The 15,801-nt window shown below is 42.1% G+C and overlaps 3 protein-coding genes across 6 annotated transcripts in view; 2 read left to right on the forward strand and 1 right to left on the reverse strand.

Annotated features, from left to right (window-relative positions):
• The window catches only part of entpd6 (ectonucleoside triphosphate diphosphohydrolase 6), a 37,544-nt gene extending 29,834 nt beyond the window's left edge, over positions 1-7,710 (reverse strand). Inside the window, exon 1 of the mRNA XM_054799187.1 lies at positions 7,558-7,710. The gene's annotated coding sequence lies outside the window, so the exon portion shown is untranslated. The remainder of the gene's footprint in view (positions 1-7,557) is intronic.
• Positions 6,241-8,267, forward strand: vsx1 (visual system homeobox 1 homolog, chx10-like). Of its 2 annotated transcripts, none has more exons than XM_054799190.1 (5): positions 6,241-6,732; positions 6,819-6,894; positions 6,973-7,096; positions 7,233-7,428; positions 7,613-8,267. In XM_054799190.1, exons 1-5 carry the CDS (start codon positions 6,327-6,329, stop codon positions 7,894-7,896), a joined length of 1,086 nt encoding a protein of 361 aa, XP_054655165.1. In that variant the 5' UTR covers positions 6,241-6,326; the 3' UTR covers positions 7,897-8,267. The 2 variants fall into 2 exon arrangements, with proteins under 2 accessions (XP_054655165.1, XP_054655166.1); XM_054799191.1 differs by having other exon boundaries at positions 7,233-7,413.
• A 1,802-nt stretch (positions 8,268-10,069) lies between these two features.
• apmap (adipocyte plasma membrane associated protein) lies at positions 10,070-15,486 on the forward strand. Of its 3 annotated transcripts, none has more exons than XM_054798635.1 (9): positions 10,070-10,250; positions 12,597-12,713; positions 12,808-12,923; positions 13,055-13,147; positions 13,565-13,681; positions 13,749-13,923; positions 13,998-14,132; positions 14,877-15,069; positions 15,142-15,486. In XM_054798635.1, the coding sequence occupies exons 1-9, from the start codon at positions 10,159-10,161 to the stop codon at positions 15,349-15,351; spliced, it is 1,248 nt and encodes a 415-aa protein (XP_054654610.1). In that variant the 5' UTR covers positions 10,070-10,158; the 3' UTR covers positions 15,352-15,486. The 3 variants fall into 3 exon arrangements, with proteins under 3 accessions (XP_054654610.1, XP_054654611.1, XP_054654612.1); XM_054798636.1 differs by having other exon boundaries at positions 12,597-12,621; XM_054798637.1 differs by lacking the exon at positions 10,070-10,250 and having other exon boundaries at positions 12,610-12,718.
• Positions 15,487-15,801: the final 315 nt, after the last annotated feature.

Below are 15,801 nucleotides of genomic sequence, written 5' to 3' on the forward strand. Positions count from 1 at the left end.
TCATACCACTAAATGATACAGTCGAAACAAAAAAGCTAAAGAAAAAGGGCTGAATACACCCTAAATACGACGTTGTAAATAATACACCCTAAAAACAAACATGCCGGTTAATTGTGACGACGTTTATGCCAATGATGCTAATGCTAGTCAGTTACTGTCATGAAGGAGGGGTAGGCTATGCTCACTGTGCCTTCCCTTGTTGATGATGAGGATGAGAATAACCGGAGACCAGGGTCACTGTTTGACCTCTGATCAGGGGTGAAGGGTCAAAGGTGTGAGAAAGTGTGTGAGCAGATGGCTCCGACGAGGAGGACAACCAGGAAGGCGGCCTCAAAACATACACGTTCCACGCCATGGGCGACGCTTAATGCGGCACGTGTGCGGCATGGTGTCACATGACGCCACAGGAGGACGTCACATGACGCCACTAAAGAAAAAGTCCAGACAGCCGCTATTCATTGAGGAGTCATTAGCCATTAGCGCTAATGGCCGACAGCCTGTAGCTTTCTCTGCTTGTTTGTCTGGCTTGGCAGATTACAGACAAATGTAAATGGGGGCCATGGGGGGCTGTTGGGGGGGCATAAAAGGTAAATGTGCTCCAGACTTGCAGACTCTAATTGAAAACTTTAATCCTGACCCACAAGTTGTTTACATGACTGAATTAGGTTAATCTAGTCCACATATTTGCATAAATGTGCATTTATGAATAATTAGTGGGCCACCGGGAGGCTGTCGCTGGAGCCCTAGGGGGCCACGGGAGGCGGGGGGTGGGACCAGGGAAGGGGGTGGGGGGGGTTCACGGACGCGTGTCCAGACAATTGTTGCCGTTGACAACAATGGAGGTGGCGACACAATGAAGCGTCTGCTGCTATCGCTTTCAGGCCGCACGCAGCAGCTCGCTGACAGATGAACAACTTCCTTCTTCACCAGATCATCGCTAGCATATCAATGCCTATCATATCACTGCTGATGCTAACTTTAGCCATCATAGATAATAAACCACTCATTTCTCAACATCATTTCACAAAGCAGAAAGTTGAAACTTGCTTATTAAAACAAACAAAAAAAGAAAACAGGAAACAACAGCGAGCAAGCGTGACGTGCCAAAAGTCATGCTGTCAATCAACGTGAGTGACAGATAACAGTCACACCTTCTGCTGGTTCATGGCTTCAAACAGCCCCTCAGGGAGACACGCCCACTTTTTCCCTCCAAAATGACCACTACTGCAGACTCAGCACTGGCGATCTATTTTTTTTCAATCTATTTTTGCATTTTTACATTTTTATTCATCACGTTCAACAAATGACACTATCAACAAGGGCATACACCCTTATTTTACCGCTATTTTTAGTACTAAACCCTTTTTTAGTACTAATAAAATTCATGTAAAAAAACAAAAACAAAATGTTGTGCAGTTCCTTTCAAACCCTATTTTATCACTAATAAAATTCATGTACGAAAATAAAATAAAATGAAATGTCCTGCCATCACTTTAAAACTTTATTTTGTGACTAATAAAATTAATGTAAAAAATAAAATAAAATGCCCTGCAGTCACTTTAAAACCCGATTTTAGTACTATTAAAATCCATGTAAAAAAATGTAAATGAAATAAGATTTCATTTAAAATAAAATAAAACTTCCTGCAGTCACTATTTTAGTACTAATAAAATGGATGTAAAAACACTAAATAGAATGTTGTGCAGTCCCTTTAAACCCCTATTTTTTCACTCATAAAATTCATGTACAAAAATAAAATAAAATGTCCTGCCATCACTTCAAAACTTTATTTTGTGACTAATAAAATTCATGTAAAAAATAAAATAAAATGTCCGGCAGTTATTTTAAAACTGCTAACAAAATGCACCAAAAAATAAAATAAAATGTCCTGCAGGTAGTGGTCAGCCTCTTTTGGCATCAATAAAACATAAGAAAAAAAGCATCCGACTTCAGGAATCATCTCTGTGTGGAGTTTGCATGTTCTCCCCGTGTGTGTGTGGGTTTTCTCCGGGTATTCCGGTTTACTCCCACATTCCAAAAATATGCATGTTAGGTTAATTGGAGACTCTAAATAGTCCATAGGTATGAATGTGAGTGTGAATGGTTGTTTGTCTATATGTGCCCTGCCATTGGCTGGCAACCAGTCCAGGTTGTGCCCCACCTCTCGCCCAAAAGTCAGCTGGGATAGGCTCCAGCATACCCCCGTGACCTTAGTGACGATAAGCGGCATAGAAAAAATATGGATGGACTTCAGGAAGCAGAAGAAAATGAAGATCAGTTGGAGCGTCAAGTGTAAAATATACCAAAGTACTTGTTGTCTATGATGTCAAGGAACTGGACAAATATTCAGTTTGAAATATTACATTTAACATGACACTGAGGAACAATATAACTCTAACATTGGATATCTATCTATCTATCTATCTATCTATCTATCTATCTATCTATCTATCTATCTTACTGACTCACAGGTGCTCGACAAAAGACTTGAGTTTTACTGACTCACGGGTGCTCGGCCAAGACTCGAGTTTTACTGACCCACGGGTGCTCGACAAAGACTCGAGTTTCAACATAGACACGAGTTTTACTGACTCAGGGGTGTTCGACAAGCACTTGAGTTTCAGTGACTCACGGGTGTTCGACAAAAACTTGCTTTTCACTGATTCACAGGTATTCAACCAAGACTAGAGTTTCACTGACTCATGGGTGTTCGAGAAAGACTCGAGTCTCACTGATGCACAGGTGTTCGACCAATACTTGAGTTTTACTGAGCCACGAGTGCTTGACAAAGACTCAAGTTTTACTGATTCACGGGTGTTCGACAAAGGCTCGGGTTTTACTGACTCATAGGTGCAACTTGTGCATGTGTGAGTTTCTGTGCATGTGCTCTGTGATGTGTGAGACTCAAGTTTTCTTAACTCACTGGTGCTCAATGAAGACACGAGTTTTTCTGACTCACGTGTGCTTGACCAAGACCCAAGTTTTACTGACTCACAGGTGCTCGACAAAGACTCAAGTTTCACTGACTCAAGGGCGCTTGACCAAGGCCCGAGCTTCACGGACTAACGGGTGCTTGACAAAGACTGAGTTTTACTGACTCACGAGTGTTCGACAAAGACTCAAGTTTCACTGCCTCACAGGTGCTTGACCAAGACTCGAGTTTCGCTGACTAACGGGTGCTCGACAAAAACTTGAATTTTACTGACACATGGGTGTTCGACAAAGACTCAAGTTTCACTGACCCACGAGTGCAACTTGTTGTGCATGTGTGAGTTTCTGTGTACGCGCTCTGTGACGGGTGACTCGAATGAATCGAGTACCCGATGCTTGACAAAGACTTGAGTTTTGCTGACTCATGGGTGTTTGACAAAGATTCGAGTTTCACTGACTCAGGGGTGCTCAACTTAAACTTGAGTTTTACTGACCCACGGGTGAGCGACAAAGACTTAAGTTTCACCGACTCACAGGTGCTCGGCCAAGATTGGAGTTTTACTGACTCACGGGTGTTTGACAAAGACTTGAGCTTCTCTGACTCATGGGTGTTTGACGAAGACTCTAGTTTTACTTGTTGTGCATGTGTGAGTTTCGGTGCATATGCTCGGTGACGGGTGAATCAAGTACACGAGTCTCTTGAGTGAGTGACTCATGAGAAGTGGAGTCAGTAACTTTTCCATCACTAATGTGAAGGAAGGACGAGTAGATGCTGAGGCACAGAGAAGGGGGAGGATGAAATAAGCTCTGCTTCTTCCTGCTTCTTTTCAAACAAGTTGACTAGCATTAGCATAAACATGTTTCTCAATCTAACTTGTTAAACACAAATCAGCCTTATCATCAGCATGTATGCTTTTAGCACTAATTGAAAAATGGCTTTCTGCAGGTTACAATGCTGGCTGACACAAGTGTCATCATCAGGTCAAAGGTGAATTTACAGAGAAAGTGTAACCATGGCAACCATGCGGCGGAGGATGAAGAGATCAGACGAGGCAAAACAGAACAAAAAAAAGAGTTTAATCTGAAGATTATTGAAACGTACACAATCAGTGTGCTTCTTCAAATAATGGTCATAATCCTACATGTCAACATAACCTTGTCATCTGCTCTAAACAATTTTTGATCTGCACTTTTCTGTGTGTGTTTTAGGGACAACATGAGTACACATTTTAACGACATCATCCAGGAAAAAGACCTTTGGCCTATGCCAGCGTTTCTATACGGTGTGGGACCGAACGTCGTGCGGTTCCGCTGAGGTGTGAGCGTCGCGCCGGTGCCAGGAGACGGGACGTCAATCCCGTGTTTTTGATGGCCAAATTACGTTTAATCCCGGCGGATTGACTGTGTGTGTAGAAATGGTTTTAAAAAGCAATTAGAGCAATCTTCTTATCAGAGATAATTAAAGCAAATTTAAGGCTGTTTTTTTTACATTTATCTCTAATCTCTTTTTTTTGCCTGCAAGCCAAAATGAGATATGAGGATTAAAGAACAAAAATCATGTAAAAAAAATGAGGCATGGAGGTGCAAACTTTCACTGCAATGTTTGTGTTAAAAAATACCACTAAAGAGCGAGAAGACGACAAAGAGAAATTCCATTTCTTGTACTGTTACCATTGTTATTAAAATGTGTTCTCTACTTTTTATGATTGTTATTTAAATCTTACTCATTCATACTTTGGTTTGAATGTATGATCATGGCTGTTCTCAAATTGTGTTTATTGTATTGTTATTCTTGCATCTGTTTTGTTAAAATAATACTGTACTTTGTTGTTTTTGGTTACAATTCTTAACATAGTCATTTTTGTTATTTAAAGTATTTTTTTCTGTTCTTTGGTAATTTTTTTTTCTGTTCTTGGATTATCATTTTGTTTCTAATTATTGAAATTATATTAATTGCACCCTTGCTGTACTTAAAATGATTGTTGTTTAAATGATTTTTCGGTTGTTATTATATGACTATTTGTACTGTAATTGTTATTTTTTTATATTCTTAATTTTAAATTTGTTATCATTATATATAAATAAATATATATATATATATATATATATATATATACATATATATAATTTATAATTAACAAAGGAAAGAATTACTGAATTACTGTCTAAATGATTTTTTTTTCAAAATGACTATTTTAGCTAATTGTTTTGTTTTTTAAATATTTTTAATTTTCAATTGATTATAATTATGTAGAATTTATATATATTATTATAAATTATAATGTATGTATGTATGTATATTATATTTTATATATATATCTATATATATATATATATATATCTATATTATATATATAATTAATAATTAACAAAAGAAAAAAAAGAAACAACCACAACTCCACCCCAGTCCAGCTGCACAATACCCAAAAAGACAAAAATCCACACAAAACAATCGAAAAGAAAAGAGACACAAGTCCAACAGCAAAAATAAATAAAATAAATAAAAATAACATCAATAACAATAATGATAACAATAATGACAACCATAATAATACAAAATAACAACAACAATAATTAACAACCATAATAAAGACAATGATAATTACAATATAATTAGTTTTCTTTTCCCTTCTTTTTCTTGTTTCTTTTTTTTCATTATTTATATTTTTTATTATTTTTACCACCTATCAACGTGGCCATTAACATCACTGCCACAAATAATAACAATATTAACCATAACAGTCACATGGCCCACGCTTGCATTACATCTCCCAAGCCCAGCAATCTCTCCAAAGCCGTTATTCATTCATTTTGTAGTTAAAATGAATTGATGACATTGTATTAATTGCAGTTTTGCATTCAAACTGCATTTTTCTGTATTTGATCATTGTTGATCATCGTTGAAATTCTATTAATATCTTAATTATAGTCGTTCACACTCTTTTTTATTTTATTTTATTTATTCTGTGTTGTAAATAATTTGTGATATGAATTGTATTTCCAAACGCTCACTGTTGTTATTTAGTCATGTCACGATTATTTATGGTACGTTATTTAGAATGAAATGACGTGTATTCGTTCCATTGTGATATTATCATGATTGTTGTGGTCACTCAAAGATAAAGAGCACAAATTAAAAAGTCTTCTTCAGAGAAAATCCTGATCGGATTGAAACATTCAAATTGGTGCAATTAATCCTCACAGATTGACACGACACATCAGTCCCCGCCCCCTCGGGGAAAGCTCGCTACTCATTGGTCGTCGTCCTGATCCTCCGGGCCCGGAGGCCCATAAATGTGGCCCGTTGACCCGGCGGGTCCCGGTCGGTCCGTCCTCGTCCTCTTCATCTTCGTAATCATCATCATCATCATCAGCTTCATCATCATCTAGTCCTCATGGCGGCTCGGGAGGACGTCAGCGAGGAGACTTCCAAAGTCAAGTTGTTGTCTTCCGCTTTCGGGAGTGACAAGTCCAGACTTCACGGCTCTGGGTTCCGGTCCAAAGGCTTCGCCATCACGGACCTGCTGGGACTCGAGTCGGACCTGCAGGCGGCGCGCCAGCAGCCCGGTTCGGGTTCGGCCGCGGCTGTGGAGCCTCAGGGCGCCGGCGGAGGAGTCCTGGGGGGCGGCTTCTCCTTCCCGGGCGGCTCACTTCCGCTGGGACTGGGCTTCCTGTGCAGCCTGGCGGCCCAGCAGCCCCCCGGGGCGCCGTGCTTCCTGCCTGGACACCTGCCCCTCCTCCAGGCCCGGCCTGACGGCCACTACCTGCACAGCCTGGAGGCTCAGAGGGACGCCTTCTCCGGTACGACCCGGCTTTCTGTGGGTACGGCGGACACGTCGTGACGTCATCAGTGAAAACTGAAATATTGTCTTTCATTTGTGGTGCAGACGAGGAGGTTCTGTCCGACCACAACGAGTCCAAAAATTGTGGAAGTTCCCAGAAGAGGAAGAAGCGCCGACACAGGTGAGGAGAACCAGCGACCCTCTCAAAATGTGCTCCCTGTGTCCCTAATTTTCTGACCCACTGCGGCGTGACCATCAGGACCGTGTTCACGTCCCACCAGTTGGAGGAGCTGGAGAAAGCCTTTCACGAGGCCCACTACCCCGACGTGTACGCGCGAGAGATGTTAGCCGTCAAGACGGAGCTACCCGAGGACCGCATACAGGTGTGACGTCATCACGGCATCTTCCTCACGTGTTGCTAGGCAGAATTCACAGGGCTCGCGCTTGCCTGCCCCAGATGACAAATGCCTTCATACACTGTCAGCATTGTAACACCTGTGTGTGCGTGTGTGTAAGCAGGTGTGGTTCCAGAACCGGCGTGCCAAGTGGCGTAAGCGTGAGAAGTGCTGGGGTCGCAGCAGCGTCATGGCCGAGTACGGCCTGTACGGCGCCATGGTACGCCACTCCATCCCGCTCCCAGAGTCCATCCTCAACTCGGCCAAGAACGGAATGATGGGCTCGTGCGCGCCCTGGCTGCTCGGTGAGCCGCATGCACGTCAGTGCCACGCATGCACGCACGCACACGCACACACCCAGACATGCCATCTTTAGTTTAGCTAACCACAACATCGCAGCATATCATAGCAACCCCACAGCATGAGGAAAAAACGATCATAGCACTTACCATCTTGTTACGTTGGAGCCACTGTGAAAACCAATGATGTTTGTTTGTCTCACAGGAATGCACAAGAAGTCACTGGAAATGTCCAAAAAATGTCCCAATTCCAGTCCCAGCGATTTGGACTCAAAGCGCTCCGACTCGTTCTGCGACACGCCCGAGGCCCGGGAGGCAGTGTGTGTTCACACCGGGGAGGAGTTACTTGAGGAGGAGGAGACAGAGGAGGAGATGGCAATGGACTTGTCCAGCTCCTCCAAACAGCCGCAAGAGGAAGTCAGTGCCTCGCTAAGGTCCGCCTCCTCGCCGCGTCGGCACAGCGGCAGCAGAGCGGAAGAACGGTCCTGAAGGTCCGCTTGAAGCAGAAGCGCCCTCGTGGAGCCACGGCATCCTCTGTTACTGTGGCAACCCCACATTTGCACATGAGCACTAGCGTGCTAAGCTGTTAGCCTCTAGCAGCTAAATGCTAATCAAGAGAGAGAATGTGAATGTTAGCATCGTTAGTCGTGTGATTATACGCTAACGTGACAACTGGACTGTCTCATTGTAGTTGTCAATTGTAAATGTTTATTTATTGATTGTATTGAGAAAGTGTTTTATATTGTAACTTTGTTTACTTTTGTCTTGTCTGTAATATTTAAAAAAAAAAAGATTTTTTTTTTATTATTGTAGCAGCAGCTGCTGCTGCACAATAAAGGCAAAAATATTTTTTGAACCTCTTTTGGACTGTGAATTAACCACTAAATTAAATAATTTAATTATTTATTATTATTATTATTATTTATTATAATTTAACTTAATTTGTTTTGATCATTGAGCGTTTAAAGACAGTGATTAATTATTTTTTTATGTTTAGATAGCCTACTATACTTATCCCATGAAAGAAATTAAGAAGATTTAAAGTTTTTACTCTGCTGGCTATTTATTTGTGACGTATGGATCATTTTCGATTGCTTGGAATGACAAAATATGAGAAGCCAAGATGACAGTAACATTTTCTTTTTATTTGACAAACGAAATCCTTATCATAGCATAATGCGTTTATTTGCTGCCCTCTAGAGGTCAGAACACAAACAAGAACACAAAGTGGTATACTGCGAAGCGAGTTTAGTTGGTTAGCGAAAAAAAAGAGCATTGCCTGATGATATTATCCATCTATATGTGAGATAGATTAGGGAATACGCCAGATACGAGAGAGCACCAGGAATAAAATGCAATTTGAAGTGTTAATAATTAATGTTAGCAGATGCAAATGTCACAGGCGTCCTTGCGTGAGTACTGAGCCTGTTAGTCTTCTCATATTACAATATTTGCTGGAGGAATAAACACTCTGAGGCATCAATCAACTGCATTAAAACACTTGTTTTATTATAACAAGGGAAACAAAATTAAAGTCACCACAAAACACGTCATAGGCAAAACACTGCCATCTAGTGGGCACAACGAGATACAGCAGATTAAAATATTTAATGATTTTATGACATCAAAAACCAAAGTTGTTGCTCCAATGTATTTATTTTTTAAATGGATAAGTGTTAATATGTCAAAGTTGTGCAATGTTGAGAGTTGATAAATGAAAAGTCTAGTAGGGTATAGTTTTTATAATAATCCGTGTTAATTTGCGCATTCACACACTGCATGCTGGCATGCCAGCTGTCCTTCCTCTCTGTATTGGCGGCGACAGTGTTGCTTTTAGCAGTCAATATTTTTTAGGAACTCCTCTCATAACGTTCCATAATAATTACATACTCATTTTTTGTAAAATACATTGGGTGGGATCCCTTCACTTTCCAGCGGAAGTAGAATAATATGACGTCAAACGCCGCCTTTCATGTGAACGCGCATTTAGCACAAAGCCGAAAACCGGACTTTGGACAAAGTCCTGTAAATTGATAACCACCGTCGCGGGACCAATTAAGTTTCATTGCGGATGTTAGGTTTTGTCGAGTTGCATCTTGAGCACAAAGTCTGTGTTTGTGGAGCCACTTTATATATGTATATTCCCTAAATCCGCGTTGACGTGTTTACACTTGTTTATTGAGTTCTATGACGTCACGCGAGAGGTTGGCGGAGTTTAGCTCCTTTGTGTGTGTGTGGGGAGATGGTCTCGCCGACGTCATTTATTGTTTTTCTTAATCCAATAATAATCCAATCAAACCTGATTTTGTCGCCTCAATCGCTTTGTCAACACAATCTATGTTTGAATCAATGTGACTATTGTAACGCAGGACGACGTCGACGTCATCTCGTTTTGTTGAAAAAAAAATGAGTCATACATTTTAATCTTATATAATCTTAGATTATTTTACTGGATTTTTCATATACTTAGAACAATCTGCAAGGTCAATTTAAAAAAATGTTTTAGAATGTAAATATTTAACCATAAATAAACATGTATTTTTTCAGCGCGATCACATCTCTTTGGATATAATTTATTCACAATGCACTATTTTACAGAACATAAAAAAAACTCAGATTTGACCGCTTCTCAAAATGTGCTTTATTTTGAAGTCTTACCGGAAGCTTGACAATGGGTCACCTGGGACCTCCTGTTCGGTCGCATCTGAACCACAACAACTGTGTCGAAGTGGGGCAAGGCTCCGGTCCAGCATGAATGAGACGGCGGGGCTGCGGTTCCGTCGGCAGCAGCGAGCCCAAGTCATTACCGACGAACTCCCAGAACACGTTCACAAGGGCTCCGGGTAAGCTACCGAACCAGCAACTCGACCCGATTGGACCCTGAGCGATCCGCATCCAGGATTTGGGGAAGCAGCGAGAACACTTGAAAGGACGTTTAAATACCAGGAAGTCACATTGAGTGCCTCAATAAAACTAAGATGGCGTTTGCATGTTAGCTAACTGTCCATGTTGCGCCGTTTACAGATAAATGGAGGTATTGTCTCACTGTGGAATGACAGGATGGAGGTTTTGTCTTATTGTGAAATGACTTGGAGGCTTTGCCTTGTTTTGGAAAGCCAAGAGTGAAGGATAAATGGTGGTTGTTTGTAGTGTACTTCCTGAAACATTCACACTGGTGTTAGCTAACATTTACACAGCCACAATCTAATCTATATGCGGTCAATACAAAATATATCTTTGAATTCTAATAGCCAGCCAGGTAAGAAAAAGGATGTGACATTTTGGAATTTCATGGTTTTCAGAATCAATTTCTGAATCAACCAGGTGTGTCCTGTCGTGTAGAGAATTAATAACTGCTGCCCCCGCTGCAATTAACCCAGCCATGTAGCTGTGGATGTGGATCAGACCTGCACATTGAGGAATTTTTGTCCATTCTTCCTGGCAGAATTGCTTTAACTCTGTCATCTTCTTTGGATGCCTCATGTGTATAGCCCTTTTCAATCTATCCATAGTATCTCTTTCAGGTTGAGTTCTGGGCTTTGATTTGGCCATTCTAAAAGGCAGTTTTGGTTTATTTGAAGCCATTCTGTTGTGCCATTGTGTGTTCTGCCATTCCTACTTGACATCAGTAATTACATCAGTAATAGGTCCAACCTAAGCCAACGTGAAATGAACAGGGGGGTCGCTACACAGAACACGAGGTACAATCGCAAAAATGATACCAAAAAAAAGGAGTAAAGTAAAAGTAAACAAAACATGTAGTGAAGTAGTAAAGCAGTTAAGTAACTACTACTATCAGGAATAATAAACAAGTACGTTAACGGTAAACACATAACTTTTGCAACTTTTTACAAAATAAGTACCAAAAAGCAGCCTGGGAAGCCAGAAGCACTCTTGTCATTGGGAGTGTTCCTCCAGTAGTAGTAGAAGTAGTTGCTGTGTGTTTGTTAAGTTGGTTATTGTGTTATTTCTTTTATGACACTGTGGGACAGACTGTTATGTTGAGTAATGGCCTCCTACCATTGCCGATGTGTTGACAAACTCAATGCAAGTTCCTTTTTGGCACCTGCTTACCCAATTAAAGAGTAACTTCCTAGTGATCTTATGTAGTGCGACAATATTAGATATATTTAAATACATGTGTGTGTGTGTGTGTGTGTGTACAGGGTGTATCAAAAAAAAGTAGACTCTCCAAAAAGTAGCCAATAAAGTTACAATTGAATATTTTCAGGAAATTGCTTTATTTGCAAATTTTGGAAGGATGATGTCCATACCAACATATGCAAATAAAGCAATTTTATGAAAATATTCAATTGTAACTTTAGGAGCTACTTTTTGGACAGCCTACTTTTTTTTGATACACCCTGTGTATGGGGTGTCACAAGATCTCGCGAGATTAAAATGTGAAAAGATTTCTCATTCAGAAAAAAAGTCTCGTGGACACTCGCCCTGGGAGGATAATACATTAATTCATTAATCACACAATAAATGAAAATGACCTGGATAATTTTGCCCTATATTGCCGTGTGCATGCAATATACCAACTTGGGTTCTGCAGCAGAACAATGAACCGAAACACACCAGCAATCCACGTTTGAATGGCTGAAGAAAAACAAAATGAAGACTTTGAAGTGGCCTAGTCAAAGTCCTGACCTGAATCCTATTGAGATGCTGCGGCATGACCTTAAAAAGGCGCTTCATGCTGGAAAACCCTCCAATGTGGCTGAATTATAACAATTCTGCAAAGATGATTGGGCCAAAATTCCTCCACAGCGCTGTAAGAGACTCATTGCAAGTTATCACAAACGCTTGATTGCAGTTGTTGCTGCTAAGGGTGGCCCAACCAGTTATTAGGTTTAGGGGGCAATCACTTTTTCAAACAGGGCAACTGTAAGTTTGGACTTTTTTTTCTCCCTTAATAATAAAAAGTTTCACTTAAAAGCTCGATTTTGTGTTCAGTTGTGTTGTCATTGACTAATATTAAATTTGTTTGGTGATCTGAAACATTTAAGTGTGACAAAAAATAAGAAATCAGGAAGGGAGAAAGCACTTTTTCACACCACTGTACTTGTTCTTGCCACTGTAACGTCACTATGTCAGATGATTTTATGTTATGTATCTCGCAATGTAAAAAAACTAACCTGAGCTGATGCTGTGAGGCTGACTGATGTTGTCACTTCCTCTTCCAGCACCTACAGTGGGAGAGTCTTTCAGGTGACTTTGCTGTCTGTGGGTGGCTTCCTGTTTCTTCCTCTGCTCCTCATCATCCTTATCCTGGAGTCTCCCATCCAGCCTGAAGTCCTCATGTGAGGTCCCCCCACCCCTTCTGTCCATTGTCTGTTGGTGTTAGCTGAGAAGCAAGGTGCAGGAAAAGTGAAAGTGTTTTGCTTTGTTTCTCAGGCTGAAGGAGCCTCCGCTCATGTCCGGCTGTTGGGAAGCAAACTTGAAGCTCCGACAGGCTCACAGGCTCTTTGAGGATCTCATCGTGGGACCTGAGTCCATTGCCAACATCGGAGGTTAGCCTGGTTTTGATCGACTATCCATCACTGACGTCTCTATCTTCACCACAGCACTGTTTCTAATATTCTGACCCTCTCAGCTTGTGACGTAGGGCTATATAAAACATAAACATTCCTCCTGTGTGCAGATGTTCTCTTTAGTGGAACAGCTGACGGGAGGATTGTGAAGCTGATTGGCCGAAGGATCCACACAGTGACAAGGCTGGGGAAACTGCCATGTGGTAAAAACACCATCACACTAATTAGAAACAATTACACACGGAACACACGGAATGATATTCTTTGACACGTGTCAGTTTTCTGTCAAACCTGCATCTCAGGAGACATTTTTGTGACAGACACAAGCATGGTGAAGATACTTACATATTGCATCCCTGTGGGGTTTAAAAAGTGGACTTCATTTCCTTTGTGAGAATCCAGGACCACTAGGACTCGGGCGGCAGTGGCTGAGGTAGTAGAGCAGGTCGTCCAGAAATCGGAGGATTAGCAGTTTGAACCCTGCTCCCTCCATCCCAGTCACTGTTGTTGTGTCCTTACCCACCTAAATGTAGATGAATGTTTGGTAACTTTAAAGGCACCAAACACATCCAATCCATTGTTGTTATTATTGAAGAACTTCCCTTTGTGCCGGTGTCCAGGTTCCACAGAGGACGAGATCACCTGTGGCAGACCGCTGGGGATCCGAGTGGGACCCAACGGGACTTTGTTTGTAGCCGACGCTTACTTGGGCGTATTTGAGGTCAACCCCACCACAGGTGAGTCACCCACTTGAGCAGTATATCACGTGACAGCACAAGAGGACGTGTGGTCATTTGTTTCCAGGTGAGTCCACAAAGCTGGTGGCAGGCGGTCAGGTGGTTGCCGGCAGGAAGTTGATGTTCATCAATGACCTGGCGGTGACGCAGGATGGCAAGAAGGTGTACTTCACCTCCTCCAGCAGCAAGTGGCAGCGCAAGGATTACTTGCATCTCATCATGGAGGCCACAGCCGACGGACGGTATAACAATCTCCATCGATGACCTTTGACGCTCGTGAAGTCACGGAGAGTCACGTCGTTCTACTTCCTGTCAGAGTGTTGGAATATGACACAGAGAGTCGAGAGCTGAGTGTCGTCATGGAGAACCTTCGATTCCCCAACGGCATCCAGCTGCTGCCTGACGAGGAGTCTGTCCTGGTGGCTGAGACCACCATGGCCCGAATACGCAGGTACCCCCCTGAGGTTTTTACTAGGGGTGCACGAGGGCCAACATGAGGGAATTTTGACATCATACCGATAAATCAGATATTAAAAATAGCTCAGATAATTGATAACTTAAAAAAACATTCCAATGAGGTGAGATTACCTGTACTGTGCTTTTCTCTTCTGCCTGTGACATTAACAGCCTGTCGTAACTTCCTATGAGATCACTTGTAAACTAACATTCACTTTAAGAGGAAAAAAAAAAAACCTTATCAGCCACTTGAAACGCCAGCTTTGCGGTGTTTGAGAAGTGCAAAATATTTGCCAGAGACTTTGTGGCGTCACACTGGCTGCTCGGAGCATGTGCCTCAATACAGTGCACCTTGCTGGGCCACGCCAGGTGGCTCCTCCCACTCTATACTCCAGTTCTCCTGACCTCCATAGCGCCACACCGGCTGCTCGGAGGATGTGTCTGAAAAAATGTCATATTTGATTAGGACAAATCAACAGGTACAGTTGGTCAAATCCAAATTTGTTCTAGTCCTTGTTTCCCACAAAGTACAGTTAAATCTAAATGTAAAAAGTAGATATAAAAAAGTTATTGGTTATTGGTGCCATATTGGTCTTGAGAAGCAGAAAGTTGGTATTGATTTGAAAAAAAAAAAGGTGTGCATCTCTACCACCTTTTATTATCAAATGTATGTTCACCAATTGTCATGGCTAATGTTGTACAATTAGTAGCATTTAGTAGACTTTGACTTGCACATCAGAGTCCATGTGGCGGGACTAAACAAAGGTGGCATGGACACGTTCATGGACAATCTACCTGGTTTCCCTGACAACATCCGGCCCAGCTCCAGCGGCGGCTACTGGGTGGCCATGTCTGCAGTGCGTCCCAACCCCGGCTTCTCCATGTTGGACTTCTTGTCCCAGAGACCCTGGATCAAGAAATTACTCTTCAAGGTAAACACCCACTCCCAGCAGCAGGCCCACTAATGACCGCAACGTGTGCGTGACTTGTCTCCTCCCTTCCAGGTCTTCAGCCAGGAAGTGCTGATGAAGTTTGTCCCGCGTTACAGCCTTGTGGCAGAGCTCCACGATGGTGGAGTCTGCTCTCGGAGCTTCCACGACCCAAACGGGCTGGTGACTGCTTACATCAGTGAGGTCCACGAGCATGATGGGAGTCTATACCTGGGCTCCTTCCGCTCTCCCTACGTGGCTAAACTGGACCTTCAGCACGTCTAGTGTGTGAGTGGAAACTGTGATGTGACGCATTTCCAAAAATTTGGTTTCATTTTTTTCGAGCAACCACAGATGTCTTTCCATCCTTCCTTCATCTTATTGTTGCATGAAAAAGAAATTAAACAAATCTAAACATATTCTGCTGTTTGGTAACTACTTCCTGTTACATGAATCACAGTGCACAAAGAACCACAACACATACCGTGAAGGGTGGGGCAAAGGGACTGGAAGCTAGCTGACTTTTGGGTGTTCCACATATCTTTAGTGACAGGTCCTGTCCGCACGGAAATGTTCATGGGATTTTGTCCACAACGGATCACTGTGAAAGGATGTAATACACAAGACACACGTACATGTGGCTCTGTAACCAGACACAGACGGAACCAAGTCACATCAAACTATAGAAGAAGAGAAGTCTGCCATCTTTCACTTCCCAAGGCTCATCGAGACTTA

This window comes from Dunckerocampus dactyliophorus, chromosome 14, assembly GCF_027744805.1.
Source record: "Dunckerocampus dactyliophorus isolate RoL2022-P2 chromosome 14, RoL_Ddac_1.1, whole genome shotgun sequence".
Classification (NCBI taxonomy): domain Eukaryota; kingdom Metazoa; phylum Chordata; class Actinopteri; order Syngnathiformes; family Syngnathidae; genus Dunckerocampus; species Dunckerocampus dactyliophorus.

Bases quoted from the DNA above. Each gene is read 5' to 3' on its own strand.
- vsx1 (XM_054799190.1), top strand. From the start codon at position 6,327: ATGGCGGCTCGGGAGGACGTCAGCGAGGAGACTTCCAAAGTCAAGTTG. The intron at 7,097-7,232 runs GTGTGACGTCAT...GTGTGTAAGCAG, and splicing joins TACCCGAGGACCGCATACAG to GTGTGGTTCCAGAACCGGCG. The intron at 7,429-7,612 runs GTCAGTGCCACG...TTTGTCTCACAG, and splicing joins GCTCGGTGAGCCGCATGCAC to GAATGCACAAGAAGTCACTG.
- apmap (XM_054798635.1), top strand. From the start codon at position 10,159: ATGAATGAGACGGCGGGGCTGCGGTTCCGTCGGCAGCAGCGAGCCCAA. The intron at 13,148-13,564 runs GTAAAAACACCA...GCCGGTGTCCAG, and splicing joins GCTGGGGAAACTGCCATGTG to GTTCCACAGAGGACGAGATC. The intron at 14,133-14,876 runs GTACCCCCCTGA...CTTGCACATCAG, and splicing joins ACCATGGCCCGAATACGCAG to AGTCCATGTGGCGGGACTAA.